The 15,000-nt window shown below is 39.0% G+C and overlaps 1 protein-coding gene across 3 annotated transcripts in view; it reads left to right on the top strand.

Moving 5' to 3' along the window:
- Nucleotides 1–15,000, top strand: part of LOC137974833 (protein pelota homolog) — a 307,290-nt gene that overhangs the window by 239,311 nt on the left and 52,979 nt on the right. For all 3 annotated transcript variants that reach the window (XM_068821825.1, XM_068821826.1, XM_068821828.1), the window contains exon 13: nucleotides 3,276–3,347. In XM_068821825.1, coding sequence (XP_068677926.1) covers nucleotides 3,276–3,347 — 72 coding nt within the window. The remainder of the gene's footprint in view (nucleotides 1–3,275; nucleotides 3,348–15,000) is intronic.

The following is a 15,000-nucleotide window of genomic DNA, read 5'->3' as shown; positions in this document are numbered from 1 at the left end:
GAAACACTTTTGTTTTTTGAAATAGTTTCTTGTTAAAAGTCTGGTCCACCGCATGGCTGGTACCGGTAAGTTCAACCTTTGCAGGGACATAACCTAAAATCCTGGTTCACATCCTGTTGATCCTAGTAAAACAACTGTCACGGTGATGTTTTAGTGTATGGCTCAAATGCTGGTAGTGAATAGGCAGCTATGTCACTATGTGCTATTATATAATTATAATTATGATAGGAAATTAATTACTTCCCTGTAATTATCAATTATAAATGTAGGAAATGAACTATACATTCTATACACTGCCTTATCCAGCTTATCCAGACAAACATATTTCATGTTAACAGAATTACCTGCAGAAGTCATAGCGTTCAACACAATTTTTCAGATTCAATACAGCCCAAGTCATAATGGTAATGTACTTGGAAGTTGTACAATAGATTTTGCTTACTGTATGTCTTTGATAGGTACTTCCCAAAATTTGGTCACAGAGAATTATAATTCTTTTATTTTTTTTCTCAATGCGTGAGTGGGCGGAATTCAACAAATCCTGCAATCTGATTGATTCCAGGAGCGGGCAGAATTTTCTCATCCGGACTGCTCACGGCAGGCAGAATCCTAGCCTTGATTGCGTGAGCTGTTGTGATGACCTTAAATTTTAATTTTTTTTTTTACACCGACTCCATTTACACTGTACATACAGAGGTTATTTTTCATTAGACAAGAGGTTTGGAAATAGCACTCAAATAAAAAATATTTCTCTTTGAAACGTTCAGTCTGTAAGTCACTTTAATACTGCATTCACTGTCAAGCACGGTGCGAATCAACAATTAAAACAATTGATTTCAGAGAGGGTGGGAGAGAGAGAGGAAAAATAAGTTATTTACCAGCGAAGGGTTGGTCCATATAGCAAAAAACTGTGACATCGTTCTTGAAAAAGCTGCCCTCGGCCTGCGGCCTCGGGCAGCAATTTCAAGGCCTCCGTCACAGTTTTTCCCTATACGGACCTTCCAGCTGGCAAATAACACATTTATTTTGACAGGGCCACCCTCAAGGAACTTTTGTACTTCTGAAAGTATTTTCAAGTGTTAAGATATAGTGCACATCTTCACATGTCGCGCACATGCCAAAGTGACCTTTACGTGCACCACTGCACGAACGTTTGGTCATCTTGGAAAGATGTTTTCACATCTTTCATTTTTTTTCTGCAAAAGATGTTTCCATGAGTCATTTCGTTTCATCTTAAACCGTTCAATTAGCTTTTCCTCTCTCAAACACTGAGCAAGAATACCCATCCATCAGTAAAAAACAATGTGCTTAGCCACTTTGGAATAAATACACTATTTTTACCTCGTTTCCATGGTCCAGTGGTCATTGTCACCACCTGTAATGAAGATAATCTGGGTCCAGGTATTCACTACATACACAGTCACATAATGAGAATCGCAATGTAAGGCCGATGTGAGAAGGACAAACTTCTCTCTTTTCTTTTCTTTAGTGCTAAATTAACCATACACCACTCACTGTACTTTTGCAGGCCCGAGTATAGGCTACTTGTATCCTCTTGTTTGTTTTGATCTGTGAGCCGTGGCCTACCAAGCCTCGCTTTCAGGCATTCGAATCCAGGCTATTCCATGTGGCCGCCATTTATGAATAAGGTGTATATGAGATTGAACCAACTGCAAAATGCTGTTATGAGGAGTTATATTCATTGCTTGAGCTGCCTTGGCATGAGATATACATCCTTCCTAGAAAAACAACCCAAGAATCTAAGGCCAGGGAATTTCAATACAAACTGTTAAACAGAATTGCCTATACAAACAATATTCTACATAAAATGGCTAAAACAACAACACCTTTGTGTCCCTTTTGTGGCCTGTCGGACAAGTCCCTGGCGCATTTATTTATTTACTGTGAGTTTGCTTGTTGCTTATGGCTATCAGTGACGAACTGGTTAAAAGGATATGGTATTTATGTAAATGTCTGGAGCGCTGCAGACATAACTTCTGGAATTTGTGAAAAGGATCTTCAACTGATCAATCACCTTATTCTCCTTGGCAAACAAATTGTCTATTAGTGTTGCAGCTTGTCTTTAAAACCTTCACTGCCATTGTTGATTGAGAAAATGAAGTATATATACAAATTAGAGTCACGGATAGCATAAAGCTGTAACTCTCTTGACGTTCATAATAATAAATTGCAGTCTTTGCTATCAGCATTGTAAAGACGCTTTTTAATGATTGTTTGTAGTTTAGTATTCTTCTTCCTTTGTGTCATTCTTAGACGACCCATACTTGTACTTGTATCTCTTTTAAATGGCAATAGTAAGTAGCGTTAGTATTGTAATGTACTTGCACTAGTTTTTCTGTGTTGCTGTTTTTGTAAATAAAATAGACCAAAATCAATTAAAATAAAGAAAAAAATGACAGGTTTTTTCACAAGCATTACGAATTTGTTTATCTAAAACCTTCGTTATTAAATCTCCCATAACCCATTTAACTTCCTTGACACCAAGGAAGTATAAAGGATTCAACAGGCAACATCAGCACCAGTGTTTACCAGAAACCTTCTGATAACCATCAATCCACTCCTGCAATGGACACAGGCACACACAGTATTGAAATGTAGCATTCTGTTTGTCTAGGGCTTGAAACTTTTGTTCATCCCCAGACACACTCAAAGAGGATATTAGAATATTCACAGTAGTGTTTCTTGTGGCTACAGGAGAGAGAGGGTGCTAATAGAAGTAGGGAAAGTACTCTCGCTAACACAGGAGAGACTGCAAAGCAGAGAAACTAGCGATAAATTATTGCATACACCTGGAAAAGACATAAATTTACACACTGAATTTATCGCATAAACAACAAAAGATTAACATTTTTAAGAACGGTGTAGGTACCCAAAAAGTCTATGGGACACTCGTGAGCACGAAGTTAAGAAGCAAAGCCATATAATTATCTGTGATCAAATGCAGAGTGAATGCCAAAAGGTGTTGGGTCAAGGATAATTGCATAGAAAAAAGGGTCTTTTGCATTTCGGCTTCTTCCTTTATCAGGGTTGCTTGATGAAGGCAGTTTATAAACCTTCACAAGTTTTGACCTGTAAATGAATCGACATGGCTCTTGTGTGTTCTTTAATGCTGAGAACACATTAGTATGTCACATAAATAAGGTTAAAAAGGAAAAACGTGATTTTTGTCCTATGACTACATGAACTATTCATTCATTGTCTTTCTTCTGAGCCGATGCTATAATAAGGATGTTTCCTACTGTTAAAATTCGCAGGATTGATCCCATTGAAAAGGCCAATGAAGCAATGGCAGTGGAGATTCTTCTTGTCACAGACGACCTTTTTAGGTAAAATAGTGGTTTTGTCATTTTTCTGGTCCATCAAAGCCCTAGCTGTAGATGTCAATTCTGTTTGAGATTTTATGTTGAAGTTAAGGGTGTAAGTTACTCAAGACTTCTTCAGCTTTTAAACTTGAATCTGAATTAATTAATCCCAGCAAACCTCGATAGTGACAGACCAACTGTATGAGTATCAAGGTAAAAATCATATTGATTGCCAGTACAGTATGTTGCCTTGTATCCAACCGGTACCAGTATCTGACCATGGCCAGTTAAAAAATAATTTCAATTTTTGCAACATGCTTATTAGTTTACGGAAGACAAAGCATAACAAAAGGAAACCGAATAATTAAGCTTTACAATGCAAGTTTTGGGGGGGGTGTTAAGCTCTAGGATCATCTGCAGAGTGTGCTGTTCTGTTCAGGTGATTGAGATTTTCATGACTAATATTTACACTTTTCACTGCAAACTAAAATGGCCACTGTTGAAGAAAGGGTTTGTAAATCGTGATGTGTTGTGTTCAAGTGGTTAGAACAATTATTTTCACTTCGTCGTGAACTGTACTGTTTCTAGAGTAATGGAGTCCAGAATCATCAACAAATTTTTCACTGAGTGCCCAGAATACGACCAGTTTTTTGTTTACTGTGCAAAGATGATTGTATAAGCTTCAATAGTGATTAATATCATATTCTTAACTTTAATTGATCTGTGTGTGTAGTGTAATGCTATTCTGATACAACTCAATTGAAACTGTCTTCATTGATTTATCGGGCAAAATTATTTTCTGTTTGTTGCTTTCACACCGCACGTTGCATAACTACCGGAAGCAGAAGTCAGAACGGAATTCTTAGTTTTTTTCATGATGCGCAGTTTCAGTCGATTTTTATTTTTCAATTTCTAATGCCAACGTACTTTGCAAGAGCAAAGGGAGACAAAAAAATCCCTTCCCCGTAATCTGTAGAAATGCAAATGAGTGTGTCTTGTTGAAAATCTTGTAGAGCCGATGGTTTTTCTGGAAGCATTTTTCGACAATATGTAAGAATTTTCAACCAGGGTTAGTTTTAACGGGCATCATCAGCAAAAACATCCTTGACCACATAAACAAAGAGGTCATTCATACAACCAAAGTGAACCTGTGGAAAAGCACTAACAACACCATAGAGTGGTTCAAGGCAATCCCAGAAAAGGAAAAGCATGCATTTATCACCTTTGACATGTGCGACTTCTATCTATCCATATCTGAAGACCTGCTACTGAAAGCATTAGATTATGCCTCCAAATTCACTACAATAACCCAACAGGACCGCCAAATCATCATCCACGCGAAAACATCGCTCTATGGGCCAAGAAGAGCACAAACGACATGTTTGATGTTACAATGGGCTCATACAACGGAGCAGAAACATGAGAATTGATAGGAACTTACATGCTCTCCTTGATCGCATCCAAATTCAAAGATGAAATTGGACTGTACCGTGACGATGGTCTTGCAGTCTGCAAAGCCACCCCAAAAGAAATTGAAAAAAACCAAAAAAGAAGTCAGCAATGTGTTTCAATGAAATGGCCCAAAGATTATGATGCCAACAAAAAAATCGTCCACTTTCTTGACGTAACCTTTGACCTTACAGATGGAAGCTACAAACCATACATGAAGCCCAACAACAAACTATCGTATGTCCACCGGCAAAGCGACCACCCCCCAACATTACTGAAAAACATACCACTCAACATCAACAAAAGACTAACTAACATTTCATCCAGCAAAGAAGTATTTGACGAATCAATTGCCCCTTACCAACACACACTCAAAGAAAGTGGATATGATCACAAACTAACATACAATCCAGAGCCGGCTCTGAAGAACAGAAGAAAGAGAAAAATGGAGATTACAAGGTACAATCCCCCTTTCGATTCAAATGTTAAAACCAACCTTGGTAGAAAATTCCTACATGTCGTCGAAAAATGCTTCCAGAACAACCATCCGCTCTACAAGATTTTCAACAGACACTCACTCAAGCTAAGCTACTCATGTATGCCAAACATGAAATCCATCATATCGTCACACAACAAACACATTCTGTCAGATGCAAATACACCAGCACCGCAACCTGACACCTGCAATTGCCCACTCGAAGGAAAATACCTTCAAACTAACGTAATCTATCAAGCCACAGTTATCACCGAGACAACAACTGAAACCTATGTTGAACTAGCCACAAACTTCAAGGAACGCTACAGGAATCACAAAACATCCTTTCGATATTCAAACAGAAAAAATGAGACAGAGCTTTCCCAACATGTTAGGAACTTACAAGATGCAATGAAGCCATTTCAAATTAAAATGTCTTAAAAAATGTAGACCCTACAGCAACATTAGCAAGAAATGTAGTCGTCGTCTGAATGAAAAGTTCATAATCATATGTAAGAGAGAGCTCTGTAGCCTTAATAGAAGAAGCAAATTAGCAAGTTCATGCCCCCACAGAAACTGATATGTACTCCGGAACTTTAGAGTAACGTAAATTTAAAATACCGACATATAATCCCCTTATATCACGTTTTGTTACCTAGCAGCTCCTTAAATGTAATGCATTTACTATAGCAACCATCAAATTTCCGTATTTAACTGCCAGCTTTCCAATTTCAACAGTTCAGTCGTTAAAATTGCCTGATGAGTGCGGTACTTGTACGATATGAAACAGTTCTGTAGCATTAAAACCATGATTACTCGTGAAACCTAAATCTCTGTGAAGTCATACTGTATATATATATATATATATATATATAAAAATAAACGTTATATATATAAAAACGTTTCGGCCCTTCGGCCTTCGTCAGTTAAAATTTTTTTAAAATAGAGTAGAAGTTAAAAATCTAAGGATAAAAAAAAAATAATTATAAATATATATATATATATATATATATATCTGTATGTATATAATTAATTGTATAGGAAAGGAAAATTAAAACATTAAAATACTACAGAACTGTTTCGAAAGGGCCTGATGGTCCTCTCTCGTCAGGTGCATGAAACACTGACTGACTATTGTTCCTTTTATAAGTTGGTGGTTCAAGCATGCTTTATCAAATATTTGGTTGTGTGCCGGCATGCACTCACCAGTTCATTCCTTTTGTTCAGGGTGCCCACTCCTGGTTTACATATGATGTAAAATTTTTCCGTTATGCAAAGATTACATCTCTCTCGGGTGCCCCGGTGAAAAGGATTCTTTACAATACGTAAAAATTTCTTTCCCACGTTAGTAGCAACGTTCTTACTGAAGGGTGGGTTATACCACATTATATTTCGGCGTCTGGTTCACTCCTCACTTAGTTGTTGCATCAAATTTCAATTGGTCTTTGTAACCGCTGGTCTTTCCGAAACCACATGGCTTCATTTAGAAATGAGAACAAAAGGAATGAAACCGAGTTGACCAAACACGTCTGGTCCGTAAACGACACCAAAACGGAATTTGCTGTAACCTGGAAAGTAATGGCTCGCACCAGGCCGTATTCAAATGTAACAAAGAGATGTAATCTTTGCATAACAGAAAAAACTTACATCATATGTAAACTGGGAGCGGGCACCCTGAACAAAAGGAATGAACTGGCGAGTGAGTGCTGGCACACAACCAAATATTTGATAAAGCATGCTTGAACCACCAACTTATAAAAGGAACGTTAGTCTGTCAGTGTTTCATGAACCTGACGAGAGAGGACCATGAGGCCCTTTCGAAACAATTCTGTAGTGTTTAAATGTTCTAATTTTCCTTTGCTAAACAATTAATTATAAAGCTCCACTATTCTAGAGCACTCTTCGAGACTTTCACATTTCTGTATGTGCTCCGCAAGTTGAGCACTCTATTATCACGAGCTGACATGGAAAGGTTTAATTTTATCTGTTTGACCAAGAACATACCAATACCATCTAACAAGGAATACCTGAAAAAACTGATTGAAATGACGGAGAAGCTTATAGACAGAATGCGCTGGCGCGCCTACCACTTCCTTAATCCATCCACAGCGTCCGACCACTGCGAGACATATGGCTTTAACTCAAAGAAAATACCACCACAAGCTCCTGAACTCAATGAATTTGAAGCTAAGATGACCAACCTTATCCAAAACATCGAATTCAAAGCGCCATGCCCGTCCGAATTCCAGAAAAAGACTATCAGAGCATGTCGAGGACGACAACCTGTACATACCAGCGTACAAAACTTCGAATTTTTACAAGATGAATACCAACGATTATAAAACACTGCTGAAGAAAAACATAGAGAAGGAGTACAAGAAAGCCCCCGTTAACGTGGAAATGCATATTGACACCGAAGCAAAAGTTTTCGCCTTAATCCTGAAGATAAACGACAAAGTTGAAACACTGGCACCTAAAGAATCATTTATCACCTTGAAAGACCACAAGGATAATTTTCAGAACAACCCCACATGCCGCCTGATTAATCCAACCAAATCAGAGTTAGGCAAAGTAAATAAGCAAATCCTTGACAAGATAAACAAAGCCATTATCAACAAAACCAACGTTCACCAATGGAAAAACACAAGGGCGACCCTCGACTGGTTCATCAATATCCCTAACAAAGACCAACACTCGTTCATCGCCTTCGATATTGTAAACTTCTACACAGCCCATTTGACGTAAGCTTCTAAACAACGCCCTATCTTTTGCGGCTTCCTATACCGAAATCTCCGCAGAAGATAGAAAACTTATTTTTCACACTAAGCAATCACTATTGTTCTACTACAACACCCCATGGAACAAGAAGCATTCAACAGCCCCATTTGATGTAACAATGGGCTCATTTGACGGCGCAGAAACCTGTGAACTAGTGGGATCTTACTTGTTAAACCAACTACCGGAAGGCATCAGAAAACAAATAGGCTTGTACAGAGATGACGGCCTAGGCGCATTCCAACAAACAACAAAAGAGATCGAAGAAATCAAGAAAGATATTTGCAAAGTGTTCAGAAACAATGGCTTAAAAATAACTATTGAAGCAAATAAGAAGATCGTCAACTTTCTCGACGTCACAATGAACCTAGACAAAGGATCTTACGAGCCGTACGCAAAGCCTAACAACACATCGCTTTATGTGCACCGTGAAAGTAATCATCCACATTCCATCCTAAAGAGCATTCCCCTGGCGATCAATAAAAGGCTTAGCGAAATTTCATCGAACAAGGAATCCTTCGACAAAGCGGCACCTATATATCAGCAAGCGTGAGAAAAAAGCGGTTGCAAAGACCAATTGAAATTTGATGCAACAACTAAAGACCAGAAGCGCAGTGAGGAGAGAACCAGACGCCGAAATACAACGTGGTATAACCCACCCTTCAGTACGAACGTTGCTACTAACGTGGGAAAGAAGTTTTTATGTATCGTAAAAGAATCCTTTTCACCAGGGCACCTGCTAAGAGAAATCTTTAACAGGAACATTTGCAAGTGAGCTATTCGTGCATGCCAAATTTGGAAAGAAAAATCAGCGCCCACAACAAGTCCTCCCTTGTGAATAATTCTCAATCACAAGAAAAATCATGCAATTGCAGAGACAAACATTCTTGTCCGTTCAGTGGTGATTGCTTAATCCAAAACGTGGTCTACCAAGCCACAGTTGGAAGCGCCATGGGAAACAAAAAATACATTGGACTTACCGCAAACCAGTTCAAAACAAGATTCCGAAACCACACGGCTTCATTTAGAAATGAGAACAAAAGGAACGCAACCAAGATGAGCAAACACATCTGGTCCCTAAAGGACACCAAAATGGTATTTGCTGTAACCTGAAAAGTAATGGCTCGCGCCAGGCCGTATTCAAATGTAACAAAGAGATGTAATCTTTGCATAACAGAAACATTTACATCATATGTAAACCAGGAGCGTGCACCCTGAACAAAAGGAACGAACCGGCGAGTGAGTGTTGGCACACAACCAAATATTTGATAAAGCATGCTTGAACCACCAACTTATAAAAGGAACGTTAGTCTGTCAGTGTTTCATGCACCTGACGAGAGAGGACCATCAGGCCCATTCGAAACAGTTCTGTAGTGTCTTAATTATAAAGCTCCACGATTGTAGAGCACTCTTCGACTTAAAGATAAGGGTTTCACCTTTCTGTTTATGTATGTATATATATATATATATATATATATATATATGTGGGGAGTCAGGGTGGTTTAGTGGTCATCAATCATGTCTCCCATCTCTGTGACCCAGGTTCAACTCTGGCCTTGCGTCGATCCCATTGAGCCAGTTGAATCGATTGAGGAGCAATAACTATGACTTCACAGAGGTTTAGGTTTCACGAGTAACCATTTTAATGCATTAAATGGCTTTCTGAAGGGCAGATTAGTCAGGAGATTGCCATGTGGATTACAAATTTAGAGCCAAACCGGTGGTAGCTTTTGGAAATGTTAAGGTAATTCCCTTGAAATTGTTCTACTATCAAACTTTTTTGGAAACTTGGCATAATTAACATTCATGATATGAACATTAAAAAAATGCAATAAAAAAATGGGGTCACCGTGCTTGTTTACGCATCAGCAGGCTCTTAAAATGGGGTATTTTTACTGTTTTCGCGTTAAAAATTCGGATCACCTTCATACAGAATTAGGTCTTGGTTACTTCAAAGACGCAAAATTTTATTTTGAAAATAAAGCTTCTTTTATTTACATAAACAGTAATGCTTCATTTACGCCGACTTTGATTCCCTGGTTGTGGGAATATTGCACTTTTTGGGACAGTTCCGTAGTTAGCTTGAAGTCCTCGCCTTGGGTAAAATACACCCAGTACGGAACTGTTTTCCAAAAAAATTTCATGTTCTACTATCAAACTTTTTTTCTTCTTCAAATATGTTCTTTATTAGAATGTTCTTAGCAAATACCTTAAAAAAAAATCGGGGGTCACCGCGCTCGTTTGAGAGAAAAGGAGCATTTATTTCGCTATCGGGTTTAGTTTGAGCGAAATCTCTTACGTTTTGTATGCGCACGTGCTCATGTGCGCGCGCTAATGACGCGAAAATTGTGCGCAGTAAGGAAGCACAATACAATACTAAGGAATTACCTTAAGACACACAAAAGAGACAATCCACTCCGCCTCATTACATCTTGTCGTGGTACAGCTATTGAACGACTCTCTGCTTTTACATAATTCTACCTTAAGCCAGTTTCCCAGAACTTTCCATCGTTCATTAAGGACTCTACTGATTTAATCAACAAGATACAAGCCTTGAATGCAAAAGGTCCACTCCCAGTAGGTTCTCTGCTCGTTTCCTGGGATGTGGTGTCAATGTTTCCTAATATTGACAACAACTTGGGTATTACCGCTGTTAGGAAGGCCCTTGATTCTACATCTTTTAAATTTCCCTCTACTGATTGCATAGCTGAGGGTGTTGAAATTCGTCTCCGTGTTAACAATTGCCATTTTTCCGAACAAGATTTTGTAAAAAAAACATGGTACGGCCATGGGACCGAAAAATGCATGTAGTTATGTGGACTTAGCAATGGGCATAATCAATGAGAAAGCCAAATTAGAAGGGAGCTTGAGACCGATGCTCTGGTGGAGGTGTAGAGATGATCTTTTCGACCTCTGGACCCAAGGTTTGCCTAAATTGCTTGAATTCACTGATTACATTAATTCCCTGTACCCCACCATCAAATTTGAATTGGTTTATTCCGATAGTTTTTTGCATGTTTTGGATCTTACATTAGACCTTAAGGATGGGTTAATTGTTACTGACATTTATTCTAAGCCTACTGACAGCCACCTTTATTTGCCGTTTTCTAGTTCACACCCGTTACATTGCAAAAGAGCAATTCCTTATGGTGTAGCCTTGAGAATTAAGCGCAATTGTTCCACTGATAATTTCTAGATGTGAAGAATACAAAGGATATCTCAAGTTGCAAAATTACCCCGCAGATTTAGTTGACAAACAGTTTGATAAGGCTTTTAAAATTCCCAGATCGGAACTTTTAAGCAAAAAGATGAAAGCTAGCAAAACAGTACTCCTCTGGTACTCGATTATAATCCCATTTTGCCACACTTTCAAAACATCATTAAGAAGCACTTTCATTTATTAAGATCGTCACCTCAAATCACAGAAAAATTTCCAGCTAAATCTGTTTTCCCTGCTTACCGCCGAACCAAAAATCTCAAAGAAATTCTAGCGCCATCTAAATTTCGACCAAGCTCTGCTGTTAATCAGATGGTCAATAAAGGCAGTTACTTTAAATGTGATAAAAATAGGTGTGATTTGTGTAAGAATTTCCTACTTCATTCTTCTAAATTTCGAAGCTCTGCCACAGGTAGGCAATATCCTATCCGACAAAATGTGTCCTGTTCATCCAAAAATGTAATTTACCTTGCAACGTCTTAATCCACAAGCACATACCCTGGCAAAACAAAGGTAATGCAACATTCGACGTAACAATGGGAAGCTTTCTCCTCTCCCAACTCCAGGATCTTAATATAAATGTAGGACTTTACCGAGACAACGGACTAGCCATCACTAGCGCCACACCTAGAGACACAGAGAACATCAAGAAAGAAATATTCCGCATCTTTAATAATCACGGAGTACGCACCACCATAGAAGCTAACAAACAAATAATCTACTTCCTAGACGTCACATTTAACCTTAACCGAAGCACTTATCAACCATTTACAAAGCCGAATACTTCACTGCAATACGTTCACTGCGAGAGCAACCACCCGCCAATCACTACAAAGAAAATTCCTGCCGGCATCAACCAACGACTGTGGTCTCTACCATCTGACAAAGCATCCTTTGACCAAGCCGCACCTCCTTACCAGGAAGCACTCGACGAAAGTGGATACCACTACACTCTTCAGTACGAACCAGTCAAAGCAAGCAAATGGAAAAACCGACAACACAACATCCTCTGGTTCAAGCCTCCTTTTAGCAAGAACACCAGTACCAACATCAGACTTAAATTCCCCGCCCTAGTAGACAAGCACTTTCTCAAAAATCATAAGCTCAGAAAAATCTTCAACTGAAACACCATCAAGATCAGTTACAGCTGCTTGAAGAACACGATCGAAACAAATAATCGACAACCATAACAAACGCATCCTAACTGCACCTATACAGACTGATGATCCCGCCACCGCTGCCGCTACCATTAATAAAAACAAGACATGCAACTGCCAACAAAAGAACATATGCCCGCTCGACGGAAACTGCCTGCAATCGTCAGTAATCTACCAAGCCACCGTTACACGCAAAGACAACAACACGACAGAAACGTACATCAGACTCACAGAGAACGACTTCAAAACAAGATACAGAAACCAAACCGCATCATTCCGCCATGCTAAACACAGAAACTCCACCAAAGTCAGCAAGCACATCTGGACCCTCAAAGACAACAACATCAAGCACTTTATTTCCTGGAGCATTCTCTCATCGCACTCGCCGTACAACAGCTCAAGTAAAAGATGTAACCTCTGCCTCAAAGAAAAATTTCTAATCATCTGCAGACCCGAACTATCGACACTAAACAAACGTAATAAACTTGTGTCTTCTTGCCGCCACAGAAACAAAGCCCTCCTACGCAACAACTAAACTGTCAATTTCGCGCTGCATAAATTAGACAAATTGTATTGTATATAAGCGGTGGTAAAGTTAATTCTCATTCAATCCCCTGATAAGTGGGTGACCACGAAACAGGCTTGTAGGGATGAACTTGTAGTTTTACTTCTTGTTTTTTTCTTCAATATATACTTCGCTCTACTTCTACGTATTGAGTACTGTTTTGCAAAAATCAAGTTTCACACTTTATACTGTTGTCTTTGAGTGTCCAGATATGTTTTGATAGTTCCGTGCTGTTTGAATAGTTTCTGTTCCAAAAAGAAAGTTTGTGCTGCGTGTAACGTTGTTTAAAAGTTCCTTCTTTTAGTCCAATGTAGTTCTTTCCGATGGGGTCGCTTTCTGTTGTTACGTTGGCGTTGTAGACAATGCTTGAGGTCAGACAGTTGTTTTTCAGAAGGCAGTCGTTTTTCTTCCTGCAGTTTCAATTGCTTTCCATGGAGGGTGTCTTGCTTGATTGGAGGATTTTTCTGTTGTGCTTCTTAATTATGGTTTGTACGTTTTCTGTGCAGCTATAACTGACTTTTATGTTGTTTTGAAGATCTTGTTGTACCGATGATTTTTCGGAAAATGTTTGGCGACGAGGTTCAGGAACTCTCTGCCAATGTTTGTTTGTATGTTCATGCTGTAGGGCGGAATAAACCAAGTCTTTCTTGCGGCTGTTCTGTGCGGTGTGAGTTACAGGTTTCTTGCGTTCACAGTGTACATTAATTTTTTGTTGCGTCCACTTTGTTTAAGTTCACTTGCGTACTGTGATTTGGCTTTGTTGAAGAGTTCTTTGTTTAGAGGAAATGTCGGAGATTCGTCGGCCGATGGCTGCAGGTGGGTGTTTTATTATTGTAGGTGGATGGTTGGAGTTGCTGTCGATGTACAGAGTTTCGTTGTTCGGCTCTCTGTATGGATAGTTGGTTCCGTCCGTGAGGTTTAGGGTGATGTCGAGGAAGTTGCAGATTTTTAGGTTTTAGTGTCGTAAAATTAAGTCTCGTGGGAAATTAATGCTTAAAGCAAGCCACTGGTCGAGATATGTTGAGGGGACCTTAGTGAACATGAAAAATGTTGTCGGCAACTTTGTTACCCTCACCGGCACGATTCACGGGGGATTAAAACACGTCTCATAGAATATTAGCATGGAAACGAGGCTACATCTTAAATCGTCTTTATTCCCTCTTATATGTCAATATTTCTTCACCAAATTGTAAGAATAGCTTTACTCTAGCATTACACACACTTTTAGCTGGAAATTGTGATCACGTGACCTAAAGCATGAAAACGAGTCTAAATCCAAAATGTAACTTTTGTGAAACACTTTGGGGTGCTCAGAAGAATTCACTTGTTATTTCGCCGTAAATCATGATGGGACGGCGGTAAAACAGAAATTAAATCAATGAGATATTAAGGAGCTGAAAAAAGTAACAAAAAATGTAAAAATGATCAACCAATATCTATGATATTTTAAAAGGCTTGTTAAATAACCTTATCTGTGGAGTTGTGTCTCTAGGGTCCGTCTTCTGGTAGATAGCCATTGCGGTGCTGTGAAGTGTGTGTTTTCCATCATGAGTATCCTCTGCAAAATCAGCGTTGTCGATTGCGAAAAATACATGTCTCTTTTTCACAACATTCTCGAGGAGGTACATTCTGCTATGTTGATTCATGCGCTCAAGAGCACTTTGTTCTATTTGGGCTTCAATTCTAAGTAACCTGTTGTACTCAACACTCATTCCAAAACCATGAAGCATATTTACGATCTCTTTGCTTCTGATAGATTGGCGTAGAGCCAAGCCAGCTGCCAGTTGTTGAGGCATGTCCCTAGAAGATTTGATTACTTTAGACTTGGTGTTGCTTTTTTGTCTGTCAGTGAGGAACATACTTACTGCAGTTTGTGCCAAGCTCATTGCTCGCTTGTGGATTTCGTCTGACTTGTTACTGGCGTTGATGTCAGTACTAGGCCCACTTATCAGCCATCTACAAAATGAGTAAAGCTCCTGTAGTAGATGGTTGCGGTTTAAATCTTGAAATGATCCAGTAAAGACCCAGTTTTTACACTG

Source organism: Montipora foliosa, chromosome 11 (genome assembly GCF_036669935.1).
Source record: "Montipora foliosa isolate CH-2021 chromosome 11, ASM3666993v2, whole genome shotgun sequence".
Classification (NCBI taxonomy): Eukaryota; Metazoa; Cnidaria; class Anthozoa; order Scleractinia; family Acroporidae; genus Montipora; species Montipora foliosa.
Note: the sequence above shows the minus strand (reverse complement) of the source record. Positions and strands in the feature narration are given on the sequence as shown.